At 40.3% G+C, this 13,998-nt stretch overlaps 1 protein-coding gene across 2 annotated transcripts in view; it reads right to left on the bottom strand.

Annotated features, from left to right (window-relative positions):
* Nucleotides 1-156: 156 nt before the first annotated feature.
* PAK5 (p21 (RAC1) activated kinase 5) overlaps nt 157-13,998 on the bottom strand; it is a 241,786-nt gene continuing 227,944 nt past the window's right edge. For both annotated transcript variants that reach the window (XM_036323648.1, XM_036323647.1), the window contains exons 8-10: nt 6,535-6,660; nt 4,460-4,594; nt 157-2,323 (exon numbers count right to left, since the gene is read on the bottom strand). In XM_036323648.1, the coding sequence (XP_036179541.1) occupies nt 2,168-2,323; nt 4,460-4,594; nt 6,535-6,660 (417 nt within the window). In that variant the 3' untranslated portion in view covers nt 157-2,167. The remainder of the gene's footprint in view (nt 2,324-4,459; nt 4,595-6,534; nt 6,661-13,998) is intronic.

A 13,998-nucleotide genomic window follows, 5' to 3' on the forward strand; every position in this document is an offset into this window, starting at 1 on the left:
TCATCATGATGTTACACATAACTTTATACCAACTCAGTTGCATTCCCCAAGATCATAATGAAACCATTCTTGATTACTCAAGAAAACAAACTTGGGAAAATCAGTAGTTTCTAATAACAATGAGAAAAAAGGCAAACATTTATTTTTATTTGCAAGTGCAGTTTCTGCCAATAGTTAGTGCTCACAAAACCTTAAGCTACAGTAGCTTTCGGTAAACCCAACAAGTAGTTTAAAAAATACCCAGTGATAAGAAAATTACAGAAAAATTTCCAGTACACTGTCAAAATGTTTGGAATCCAAAATCCACTATTTTCTGCAATGGTTTTAATATTTGTCCTGGTTAAAAAAGAGATTTTCTTTTTCTTTTCTTTCTACTACATAGTCCTGCCTAAATTAATACAATCTGTTCCATGAATTTTTAGGACTGCCATTTTCTGAATTTAGATTGTTTTTATTCTTACATATTTATATTAATATCTTAATATTTTACATAAAACATTGACTTTTGAGTTTTATGAAATAAAATTACAGATTCTATTTATGGTTAGGCATTTCCAGTTTTGGGGAAGACTGAAAATCTAATCAGTAGAAAGTCATTTTATGCCTTTTTTCCCTTTTAACTATAATAAATAATTAGCAACCTATTAATTACAAAAAAATCTTAATTATGCTTAGAGCAACCAGAGAATTTTCACAAATTTAAATTCGTATTTGTTACAGTATGTGAAGTCATTAGGAAAAACCTCTGGTTTTCCAGTTTGGTAACAAATGGCTTTTGTCTGATGCATAATTGATGGAAACTAATGATGACTATGTAGCTCTTCCAGAGTTTTAAAGGCAAATCTACATTGGCCTACAGTTAACATGCAAATTCATCCAACAAGCAACACAAAATGTAGTAGTCATTCACTGCTATCAACATTTGAGGAGACCTAGTCAGCAGCACAACTCTCCTATGTCAGAAACACATTATAACATGGTCACCACTGAAGTCAGGTCCCACCCTTCCTAATTCACCCTCTAGAGTCAGTTCAGCTTCCAGCACGATACATGAACAACAGCGATCAACACTGCGGGACGAAGGTAAATGCAGACAAGAGTTTGGTGTGCTAGCATACAGAGTTTTCAAACAGTGACAAACGAAACCAAACATCCTGCCCTGTTCTAGCTCCTTTCCCTTTGTGAGACTGGAAATCTCACGGCCTTACTGAAACCTTCAACATGGGGGTCCCAGTCAATGATCCTAGCACTGAAATTGTTCCTTGGGAGGGAAATTTGGCCACAAGGGGATGTCATACTCATTTGAGACAGGGCACGGGGGAAATACCTGTTGGGCAAACACTGGTTTGTGACTAACAGCCTTAAAGGGAAATGTGATTTTTCCAAACCTTTAGCTTTATCCCAAAGAGTAGTTTGGTGGTCTCCTGTGGCTCAAATCTTATTATTTTTGGTTGGATAAATGAAATGCGCACCACCATCACCATCACTCTTAGTGCTTCTTCCATCACATAAGACACTTGTTAAGATAAGAAAGATATTCTACTAAAGCTGACGGTGATTGAGAGTCATTCAGTATTCAAAGTTCCTAAGAATCGTTGGTTCTCTGAAAGGGATAAAAAAGTAGGAAAGGCTTTGTTCAAACTCTTGCTAGTAAACAAGTATTACTTCAACTGATACAATGGCTACGCGACATCAAAGTACTATAAATTATCAAAACTATCGTACAGAAAAATTACAAATTCATTGCAAAATACATTACACTGCTACCATTAAGAAAAAAGTGCTTTTTGTTTTCCTTCCTTTTTTTTTTTTGCCAGAAAAGTATTCTTTCAATATAGAAAATCCTATGTGTTACCCTGCATGTGGCTAGGATGTGTCATAACAGAGTTTGTACTGAATCCTTCTGATTTGCTGGATGAAGGGCTGAAAAATATAATGATGACTTATGAAAGCCGTGTTCCCAATGAGCATGCCAGCTGTCAGTGGAGAGATGCCGATTAAGACACAAGAAGATGCCCTGGTCTGTTAAACCCTGCTGGTCATCACACTGTCCCACCGATCAGCTGCTTAGAATGCACAGGCCTTTGCATGTTCTGTGGTTGCCTCATGTTCTCCTGAATTATTCTCATGTCCTCCTCTGGCTTTGTCGCCTGTATGGATCCTCTGCTCAGTGATGCCTGTACTGTCTCATGAGGGGAACGATGCAAGAAGGCGGACCTGCCAGTTTCAAGAATGGATGTCCAAGGAGTTCCTGGGCTGTGGCTCTCTGAGAGGGCTCCCTCACCAGCATCAGGTCCAGGAATCCCCGGAGCACGGAAGAAACCTGTGAAAACAGTGACACCATCCTGAGGGCTGACACAGAGAGCCCACCCACTTCCCCTGAAATGGTTTCCCAGTGAATTCCCAGAAAAATCATCAAATTCCAGAAAATCAGCTTGAGGAGAAAGATGTTGTGAAAGCAAAAGCAGGTATTGCCGTTATTAACACATGATGTTTTCCTTACCTTCTTCAAGTTTGAAATAATAGGAATGAATGGCAATGCAATGAAGAATGACAATTTACTTACTAAATAAAAATATAACAGTAAGAGTGGCAACAGCAGTTGTTATAAGTGCTTACTATGTGCAGTGCTGGTCATACTTGTTGGATGAAGTTGGTATAAACACAGACTAGTTTTATTTTTCTAACAACTACAACCATCAGATCTTTGTGAAATCCCCTTTTGTGAAGAGAAACAAGTTCCTGCAAGGATATTTCATGAGGATAGCATTTTTCCCCTTGAGTTTTTTTCCATTTAATTTTGAGGAACAGCTTACATACATTCACGTGTGTAAACATCAAGTATATATTTCACAGTACAGTTTTTTAAACATATATTTACGCCTATTTACTCTCCATCTCGATACAAATATAGAACATTGCTCATTTTAGGAGGCTACCGTAAGCCCCTTTCCCATCAACACCCATTTCCCTGCAGAGGTTCACCACCATCCTGACCTCCAATGGCACGAATTAATTTCACCTGCATTTGTCCTTACAGAAATGGAGTCATATAGTTATAGACTGTCAACTTTTCTGTCTGGCTTCTTTCATTCTTCATTGTGTCTGTGAGACTCAGCCCTGTGCAGCAAAAGTCCTATCCTTCTCATTGCCGTCTGGTATTCACACACCACATATTATGTGTCCATTTGGGAAATGGCCTGTGGCAGTTTCCAGGTTTTGACCAGTTGGACTACAGCTGCTCTTATACTTGAATTTGGAGAACATCACACTCGTTTATAGTGGGTGTGGGCTATTTTGATGCCATACCGTTTTAACCACATTTCATTATTTAAACTTAGCCCAATGCATGAAGAGTTTCAACCTCCTGTTCAATTCAGTCTCCTTTTTTTTTTTCTTTTTGCCTCGTCTTCACAACGTATATGAGTAGTTCTATTGGGGCTCTTCCCTAAGATTTAGGGGACAGGGAAGAGGAGATGCTATCATTACAAACTAGTCTCCTAGTCTCCCTACAAGGCAGCTCCATCCCCCCGTCTTTTTGCTGCGAGGGAGATGGGAGGGGAGGTGCCTGTGGGGTCAGTGTTTAGAGTACTGGTGCTGTGGAATGACCCTCTCAGAAAGCCCTGCCCCCACTGGTGGCCACCTCAGTGATGGTTCTTCAACTTAGCATCATTTTTCCTGAGCGTGGCCCTGCTTGGAAAACAGAAAAGAAGACTACATCATCCCTTGACCATGAACTTCATTGCCCTGCATGGTACAGCCCTGCCTACCTCTCTGACACTATCTTTTCTCTTTGCTCACTTTCTCAGCATAGAAGCTTTCCATCTCGGCTTGGGACTTTGCACTTGTCTCTCTGCCTGGGACATGTTTCTCCCAGACCTTTGCTTGGTTTGCTCCTTCTTTCCAGTTTGGGTGATCCCTCCCCAGAAAGGGCCGCTTTCACTCTTTAACCTAAACGAGCTCCCAGTGCCCTCACCCGCACACTCCATCACATCACAGTGCTTTATTTGCTTCATGGCAGGTACCAATCTCTGAAATTATTTTGTTCATCCATTTGTTTGTATATAGTTTATCTGGCTTCCCAACTAGAACACAAGCTCTGTGAGAGTCAGGACGTCTGGGGTTGTGCACTGTGATATCCCCAGCAATTAGAACAGTCCCCGGCATGTAGCTGGAGCTCAAGGAGGGACTATTGAGTTTCCTCTTCTAGCCAATCCCATGAGAGAGGAACCAACCTTGCCCCACTTTACAAATGAACTTCAGAGATGGAGAAGCTGAATCCCTTGGCTAGTGAGTGAACAGGGAGAGCAGATATTTGGATCCAAGTGACTCTAATGGAAAGTCCCTGCCCATAAACCAGGATCTACTCCTGAAGGTGATGTGCCAGTCTTTGCAACATCAGGGAGACTGAGAAAGCCAAGAACGATTTTGAACTTCAGCAACAGATGCCGCCTCTCACCTTGTGTAGGTCCTTCACTCGAGGAGGTAAACTGTCCCGGATCCTCCGCATTGCCTGCAGGGGAGGCTCGTTGAAGTAGGGGGGCTCGCCATCAATCATTTCTATCACCATGATCCCCAGAGACCAGATGTCCACCTGTTAGGTACAACCCACCAGTTATTTCAGGCAAGGAGAATGTTTTGCAATGTTGGATGTGTCCAGGGAACCAAATAGATTTATATTTATTCATAAATTAATGTGGTTTTTTAAAAATATATTTTTATTAATTTCAGAGAGGAAGGGATAGGGAGAGAGAGATAGAAACATGAATGATGAGAAAGAATCATTGATCAGCTGCCTCCTGCATGCCCCACACTAGGGATTGAGCTGCAGCCCAGGCTTGTGCCCTAAACAGGAATCTAACTGTGACCTTCTGGTTCATAGGTCAACACTCAACCACTGCCCAGTCTATGTGTTTTTTTATAATATCCCAACATTTCCAACACAGACTCACTGGCTGAATCACTGTTACCAAGTATTTGCTAACAGACTTCATTTGCTCCCCCCCCCCTTTATTGATTAAGATATTACAAATGTGTCCTTATCCTCCCATTGTCCCCCCCGCCCCTCCACTCATGCCCTCATCCCCCGGTGTCAGTATCCATTGCTTATGTTTATATGCATGCATACAAGTCCTTTGGTTGATCTTTCCCCCTTAGCCCCACCCTCCCATGCTTTTCAGATTCAGTGAAGACTCTGATAATTAGGTACACGTGAGTGTCCTAACATTCTGAGGCTTTGAACTTTATTTCTTTACCCCATTGACTTTGGTGGTTAACTGTCTACCAGGGCAGGCGAAAAGAACATGCAAAGTTTTGTTCTGAACATAGAGAGGAAAGTTACATTTAAACTGTAAAAAAAATAAGAGTTTTGGACATATTCATAACAAACTGCAAAAAGCTACATTGCACAACACAATATATTCTAATTCTTGTATTGATTTGATTTTAAAAAATAGTTCTCCCCCACACATACACTTTGGGGTTCTTTCTTTTGCATCTTATCATCTTGAAGCAGCAGGCACAAAGCCCTGTTTTATAAAACCATTTTCAGGAAATGGAGAAAAGAAAAGGAGGCTATGACAAGCGATTTTTTCTGAGTAAAGAATGGGGAGCCAGGACAATGGGGAGCCCTAGCTGTGCCATAAATCCCTGTTACAGCCTCATCACACCGCTTATCAGGGAGCTGCATTCTTGTTTGCACCTTTGCAGTGACCTTCAATGAGAATTTATGCTCTTGGGACCACAGTGAGAAAAATAAGCTGAATGCTCATCCAAGGGCAAGCAAACAGGGAAAGAGAGCAGAGCCCACCTTAGCTTATGCCGATCGCCTCAGCCCATGAGCCACGCCACTTCTTCTACCCTTCTCCTCTCTTAGGATCACCTTCTGCACCATAACATGTGGGAACACAGCCAGCCCAGGACTGAGCTCCTTGCTGTGTGTGTTCCCTTGCATGCTCCAGAGCTTCTACTCATACTAGTCCCTCTCCAGAAGGTCCCCTGTTGTCATGTGGCTAAGCCTGATCCCTTAAGAAATAATGAGCAATTGTTTCCATTCCAGAGGAAAGAGAAATTGTGCCATATTTTGAAATGTCATATTCCTATGCGATTTTTTTCAACGAGAAAACATTATTGTTCATCCAATTATTACCTCCATTTTGTGGAGCTTTCTCTGATCCTCTAGCCATTGAATCATCACACCTGCTCATCTGTGTGTGTATCCGGCCACTTTTCTAGTTGCGTTACCTTGCTCTGTGTCTGCCTGCCACCGAGGGTGGGGTCAGAGTTTGAATCAATTTCTGCCAGTGTCCATGGTAGGATCTCAATAAACTCCTCTTGGTCTGTGTTGTGGCAATATTCTCAGTGCTGGTCATTCTCTATGCCACAACCTACTCTGTAACAAGTCCAGTGAATGGGGGTCTCGTGTAGAATCAAAGGTCATCACCCTGATTGCCTCTGGTCATTAACACCCTCAGAGCTACTATATCCCTGAGCCTATCCAAGCCCTGCTTCTCTCAATCGATGCCATCCCCTTACCTCCGTCCCATAAGGTAGCCTAGAAATCACTTCAGGTGCCATCCAGTAGGGAGTGCCAACCAATGATTTCCTCTTCGGTACCTCTTTGGAAACTTGAGCACAGAAACCAAAGTCAGATAACTTTATCTGGAAAGGAAAAGAAAGCAACAAGCTTAAAAATACTGGCTCAGAGAAGTAGAAATATATAGAAACTTTCACACTGAAAACAAAACAGTCTCATTAATAGGCCCTGGGAACACTTTTGGCAGAGGGGTTGTCAGACCCTTTTATTGGGAAAGCATGAGACATTTTAGTAGAAAAACTCTCATGGCCCCACCATGAGAGTTTAAATCTTTAAACTCCTGCTGCTTATATCTTTCATAAAATAATGAAACCAAAAAAAATGACACATTAAATATACTAAAAGCAACAAATTCGTTAAAATTCAAACACACAACTTCAATGTAACAGATGAAGTTTAAGTAAATTGCTATCCTCAGTGAGAGTTTTGTACAAACTGTTGCTGCAGGTAAGATTCTTTTGCATTGAACACATTTAGCTTTCTACAGTAGCATGAGAGATTCAAATAACCAAACTGATTTCTGTATGTGAATTATCGTAAGACCTAATTTACAGAGGATGCTTTAAATATTGGCTCCCCTTTTCTTTTTGTTTTCCTCCTTTGTTCATGACAAAGTTACCAATGTGCACATCAGCCTTTTCTCTGGCTCTACATCTGCTGCCTACACCTTAAATATTGGGCTACCTAGGGTTCAGGTCCAAACTCTCACCTCTTCTCTTTTTACATACTTTCGCTGGACACACTTTTGCCTCCCATGCTTAATGCAGATCTCTCTCCTCCATTCTAAACCTATACTTCATCTAGTTTATGTTTTCATATGGGGTTAATTTTGGTGAAGGCTATAACACCTGTGTCTAGATTTAATTTTTGCATGTGCATATCCAGTTTTTCCACACCATTTGTTGAAAAGACCATCTTTCCTTCATTGTATTGCCTTTACTCTCTTGTCAAAAATTAGCTGAATATAATTTTTTGGGCATATTTCTGGGCCCTTTATTTTGTTCCATTGGTCTATTTATGTGTTCTTTTGCCAATACCACCTAGAAAGTTGACAGTGTGGCATTGTCCCTGAAGGTGGGTAGTGTTAGTCTTGAGATTTTTGTTCTTATTCTTCAATATTTGTTTGCTATATATTGTATTGATCTTTTGTCTCTCTGTATAAACCTTCAAATTTGTTTGTGAATATCATAAAATAACTGCTGGTATTTTGACTGGGATTGCATTGAATTTATAGATTAAGTTGGGAAGAGCTGCAACTTGACAATATTGACTCTTCCTAACCACAAACATGGAATATCTCTCCATTGATTTGTTCTTTGATTTCATTAATCAGTTTTGTACATATAGAGCAAGTATATATTTTGTTAGATTTATACCTAAGTATGCAAATAGCATTGTTTGTTTTTAAATTTCAAATTCCACTTATTCATTGCTAGAATATAGGAAAGTGACTTCTGTATATTAACCATATATCCTGAAACCTTGACATAATTGTTTATTAGTTTCAGGGTTTTTTCTTGTTGATTCTTTTGGGTTTTCATCACCTATGAACAAAATTAATTTTATTTCTTTTTTCCAAATCTGCATATATAGGGTGTCCAAAAAAAGTGTTTATACACATTTTGAATAATTATAAAGGCAGTGTTTATTAAAATGCATTTCATTTTCAAAATTAAGCTATTAGCTGTGAATGTGTATACACATTTATTTTTTCTTGTCTTATTGCATTAGCTAGTACTTCTAATATGATGTTAAAAAGGATTGGTGAGAGGAGATATTTTTGCTCTTTCCTCATCTTAGTGAGAAAGCATATTCAATCCTTATGCATACCTAAAAGTCCACTTGCCCCAAAATTGTTCTCAGGAGCCTATATTGATCTCTCCCTTTCCAAATCTGAGAGAACTCAGCACTCAATCTTGAATTGTTTTCTGATGCTGATTTTTGTCCCTCTGGATAGAAAAGATATTCCTCAAGGGCAACAGCTCTGCCTTTCACTTGTGAAGCCTCAAGAGCTGAGAATGTAGTAGATACTAAAAACACATGCTACTAGATAGATTTGATTTTATATTGACACACCCACACACATATATATGATAGCAGGTCATATAATAGACACATTGGTGCTCTATTATCATTGATTTACTTATTGAAGACAGCTGTTTCTATAATCAAAGTTAAATCACAGATGAATTAGGGTAATGTTTTGGAAATTATTAATATGTTTTTTTCTTCTTCCATTTCCTTATTCATGACCTTCTCCTTAATCAGGCCAATGTCAGTGTGGTGTGGTTTGGAGTGGAAGGAGATTAGATTACTTCAGATACGTGCTAGAGAAAGCTGGTTTAGTGGAGAGATGATTTTATCAATTGCTTTGATACATCAAGAGCCAAACACAGATTTCCCTGTGGTATGAAGAAGAGAGCTCTGGGCCACAGCAGTTGGTCTATAATCCATGTTGCCCTGTTTTAAAAAGAGTCTACAATTCAGAGAAGTAAAAATTACTACTTTTTTAAATCATCCCTTTTAGCCTGGGATGATTTGCAGAAGAGAACAAAAGAGCAGCAATTTGATTATGTCAGGCCTCAACTCTTTATTATACACCACTTCCCACCACTCCAACAGATGATGGTGGGCTTCAGATCTGTCTGAATAGTGTAAATCCCCACACAAAGAAGGAAGAGGAGAAGCCACATGCATCTGTCTTCAGAGGCAATATTCAAAGTATTTACTAACCATCTTCGTCTAGACCAATCAGAATCTAGACATAAAGTTAAATGGTATCCTGAAGTTATCTTGGAGCATTACTATACTTAATGAGGCAAAGGGGGTCAGATACTCCAATGGCTTGAAACGGTGGACTTTAACCAATAAGCATGAAAATATTGCAATATTTTAATAATGAATATAAATATACTAGTGAATGCTAGTTGAACAGCAGCCTTGGCTATGCCCAATATGACCTCCATGAAGCGAGTGGGTGGAAGTGAATCTGAAGCAATGTTACCAGTTCCCATGAAATTATCATTAACTTATTTAAGGCAGCTGTTTTGGTCATTAAATATCTGAATAGCATACACCCCCACAGAAACAAAGGAGAGGATCTTTGTGTAGTGTGCAAGAATCCAGAAGCTCCACCAAATCTGTGAGGGAATAGGGAAGTGCCCAGCTCAAGTCTATGGTTGACATGAGGAGGCAGTTCCAAGGATGGCTTTCAAGTCTTGTGGCAGGAGGCTGGAGTTGTGAGGTACAACAGAGGCACTCGCTTGAAAAGCCCAGCAGTTGATGGAACCTGTTAATCCTCAGTGGTCACTTTTCCAGGTAGCAGAATAGGCCAGTTTTGTCAAGGCAGGGACCAGAGTGGAACAAGAAGATAGTCTATCTACTTCACCCTGAGGTCCCATAATCCACATTTGTCCCTAATTCTCCCAGAACTAACTTGAGAAAGATGGGGGTTCTAGGAGTGAAGAGATAGTAGGTGGTTTTAAAGACTGAGGTTTTAAAGGTAGCACTTAAACCTTATAATAATGTGGGTGAACTTTGATAGGCAATTTAAATATTTAAGCATACCAAGCCTAACTGATTGAAATTTAAAAGATTTTTTAAAAAAATCTAGTACATGGAGTTTTGTTTAGAAGTCTAGGTTAGTTTTTTAAATCAATGAAATTATAATTGTGTGTGTGCCTGTGTGTGCAGTTATTTCCAAAGCTTGAGAATAAGTAAATTTGTAACCCTACTACACAGATGGAAGAGGAGGAACAATTTGGCCAATACATTTTATTTGCCTGTAAATTTAAGAGATCGACATAATTAAGGAGGTGAATGCATTTGCATTTTGGTATTGGCAGTCTTTAATGTCACTATCTCTAGAGTGGTTTTCTCTTTCCGGACATAAAAAGGGACCCCAAACCTGCCAGACTAGTAATTATCTCCCTGACAAAATGTAAGATGAGAAATAGAAACTCGGCACTTGGAAAGCTAGGCCTGTTCTGTTGTAGGAGTGTAAGTGCTTCTGCATAATTTTTTTTTTTACTCATCCAAGTACATAAAAGAGAAAATTTTCTAAAAGAACATAATTACACACAACATTCGTCCAAATAAATCTGCAAGTAGATAATGAGAACTCAACTAATGACTATAATAAGGCATTGTAAGCAGATCTTAAAAGCAAATCGCATAGACTCTAAGCTGAGCCTCATTTTATTGTACAATGTGTCTACCTAAGAAACCATCTTAGTCCCACTAATGCAGTTAGGCTAAGAGAACTGTAACTAGCACACTGTCTGCCCCCTAAAAGGAGGAGATGGAGCTTATTCCATGGGGGCCAGACATCGAACTAGAGCTTAGAGCTCAGAGAAAGCTGCTGTTTAAACCTGAGATCCTATCCATCTCCATGTGTCCTGGCTGGGAATCAGAGGCCCCACAAAAATATGGAAGGTGGGGCAAAAGAGCCTATTCACAAGATAGCTACAGGTTTACAACAGAAGGTAAACCCACATTCTGTAAATTGCATACACAGTTCTTGTGGTGCAGAAGATACAGTTCCCTTCATTTATATTTGCCTTTACTGCCTTTGCCTTTGGGGTCAAGTTCATAAAATGTTCTCTATGACCAAGGTCCATAAGTTTGGTACCTATATTTTCTTCTATGTAACTTATTGCTTTGGGTCTTTGATCCATTTTGAATTAGTTTTTGTACAAAGAAACAAAACAGAGGCAGCCAACAGGGAGATGATATTTGCAAACAGTAGCTCCAGCAAAGCTTTCAATTTCCAAAATATATAAAGAACTCATAAAACAACACCAAAAAGCAAACAACCCAATCAAAAAGTGGGCAGAGGACCTAAAAATACACCTCTCTCAAGAAGACGTATGAACAGCCAATAGATATATGAAAAAAATGTTCAACTCACTGGCAATTAGAGAAATACAAATCAAAACTACAATGAGATACCATCTCACACCAGTTAGACTGCCCATTATCAACAAGACAAGCAACAACAAGTGCTGGGGAGGTTGTGAAAAAATGAGAGCCCTCATTCACTGCTGATGGGAATGTAGATTATACAACCACTATGGAAAGCAGCCTGGCAATTCCTCAAAAAATGAAGACCAGAGCTACCATATGACCCAGCAATCCCTCTCCTGGGTATATACCCAAAAAACTCGAAATCAGGTGTGTATTTACAAAGATATATGCATCCCTATGTTCATTGCAGGATTATTCACGGTGGCCAAGAGATGGAAACAGCCAAAGCACCCTGCGATAGAGGACTGGATAAAGAAGATGAGGTACATATACACAATGGAATACTGCTCAGCCACGAGGAAGGATGAAATAGCACCATTTGCAACAACAGGAATGGATCTTGATAACATTATGCTAAGTGAAATAAGTCAGTCAGAAAAAGCTGAGAGCTATATGATTTCACTTATATGGTGATAGGAGAAGATCTGATTTTGGGTGGTGGGTACATGGTGCAATATACACATCTTATAACATAGAAACCCACACCTGAAACCTATATATTCATGTTGACCACTGTCACCCCAATACATTTAATAAATAAATTAATTTTTTTTTTGCATCTGCTCCAGGATTTTGCATAGGTTCATGTTGACCAATGTCATCCCAATACATTTAATAAATAAATTTTTTTAAAAATTTGCATCTGCTCCAGGTTTTTGCATGGATGCTTTTGCATGGAGCCTGGCTCCTGAGGGCTTCATATAATGCAATGGTACCCAGTGTGCAGCGTCAGCACCCCCTGGAAATGTGTTAGAGATGCAGATTCTTGGGTACCACCCAAGATGACTGAATTAGAATCTCAGGAGGTGGGGCCCAGAGGTTTGGGTGTTCACTAAAGTTTGAGAACCATTTTAAGAAGAGCAATGACCCAGGGACAGAGGAACAGAGAGGTAACAGAAGGGGCCAGACCGATGATGATGCCCCCAGCTTAAGGCCCACTTCTTCAGCTGCCAACCCCAAGAAGAGAGGGAGGGCAGCACAGTGGCTAAGCTGGAACAGCACGGGGCCTCACCCAGTCCCTCTGCCATTTGACAGAGCGCAGAGAGCAGTAGAAACTTGCCCGATACTGCACAACAGCATTAAAGACTCAAACCCGAGTCTCCTGACTTCTCCTGCTGTGCTTCCTGCATTAGGAAAAGTAACCTCTTTGGAGTGGCAGGGAAGGGGGCACAGCCAGAGGTTGGGTATACATCAGAGTATTGGAAAGGCATGCATTTAATTTGTTACTACACAACCAGCCCTACACGAAATACTAAGTGAGCTTTTCAGGATGGAAGGACACTAGTCAGTAACTTGTATCTACACAAATAAGGAACACCAGTAATTATGACAGATGCAAGTTAAAATACAGAATAAATGTATTTTTTTAAAAAAGTGATTTAACATGCCCAAATCTCTTTAAGAAGATCATTTGGGAAATAACCATCAGGTCTTCCTCTAATTATACAATTCTAGTTATTTGAGAGACAAAAAACTCAAATGTCTAAGGGAGCCAGGCAAATAATATCAATGAATTAAATGGCCCATGTGGAGACAGTGGACAACAGGGGTACACGCCTTGGTAAAGAGACACTGACTTCCAGCTGATTGTCAGGGGTGTAGTTAAGAGGGCGTGGGGCAGTCATAAAGTGCTGGTTGCCAGTCTATGCCCCTTACCTATCCCTTTCCCTCCCTTCAAATCCTGTGGGAGAGAGCATGCAGACATGGTGCATTGTCTCTGGACATTATGTTAATTTGGGTTCCCACAAAACACACCCCAAGTCAAGGATTCAGTGCTGGGGAGGTACAGGGGACACTAGTGGTGAAATGGAGAAGTACAGCAGGGAAGGAAAGGCAGTCAGTCAAGGGTTAAGTCATTACCAAGCAAGTTACCACAGTGTGAATTAAATCTCAATCCTGCTGAGGAAGTCTGGGAGATGGTGGAGGACATGTGCCTCAGAGCTATTCCATCCAAAGGCAAGGCCTGTGGTTTTTATAAACCAACTCCCATCATCCATGTCTGGGCTGTTCCTGGGAGTGTTGATGTTAATTCCCTGGAATTTCCAGCCTGCTTTGAGGTAGAAAAGCAGATAATGGAGGCCAGGGAAAGAGATGCAGGTGGCATTTGGAGGTGGAGCTAGTGAGCACTGACATAGGAAGTCATGGGTGGGGGACCCGCAGTGTCTGCTTCAAGTGCTCACCCTCATCACGCCACCTCCGTCACCGCCACGGAGAATTCAAGCTCTGTTGTCAGATACTTTGTTTGTAGGGAAGACAGGAATCTGAAATTTCATAGGAAACCTCCCAATTTTTAAATTGTGGCCATCAATTCATAGTTAAAAAAAAAAGACCATAATCACTTGTGTGTGTCCCTTTTCAATAGGTGCACTGGCCTTGAT

This window comes from Myotis myotis, unplaced genomic scaffold (genome assembly GCF_014108235.1).
Source record: "Myotis myotis isolate mMyoMyo1 unplaced genomic scaffold, mMyoMyo1.p scaffold_m19_p_9, whole genome shotgun sequence".
In the NCBI taxonomy this organism is placed as follows: domain Eukaryota; kingdom Metazoa; phylum Chordata; class Mammalia; order Chiroptera; family Vespertilionidae; genus Myotis; species Myotis myotis.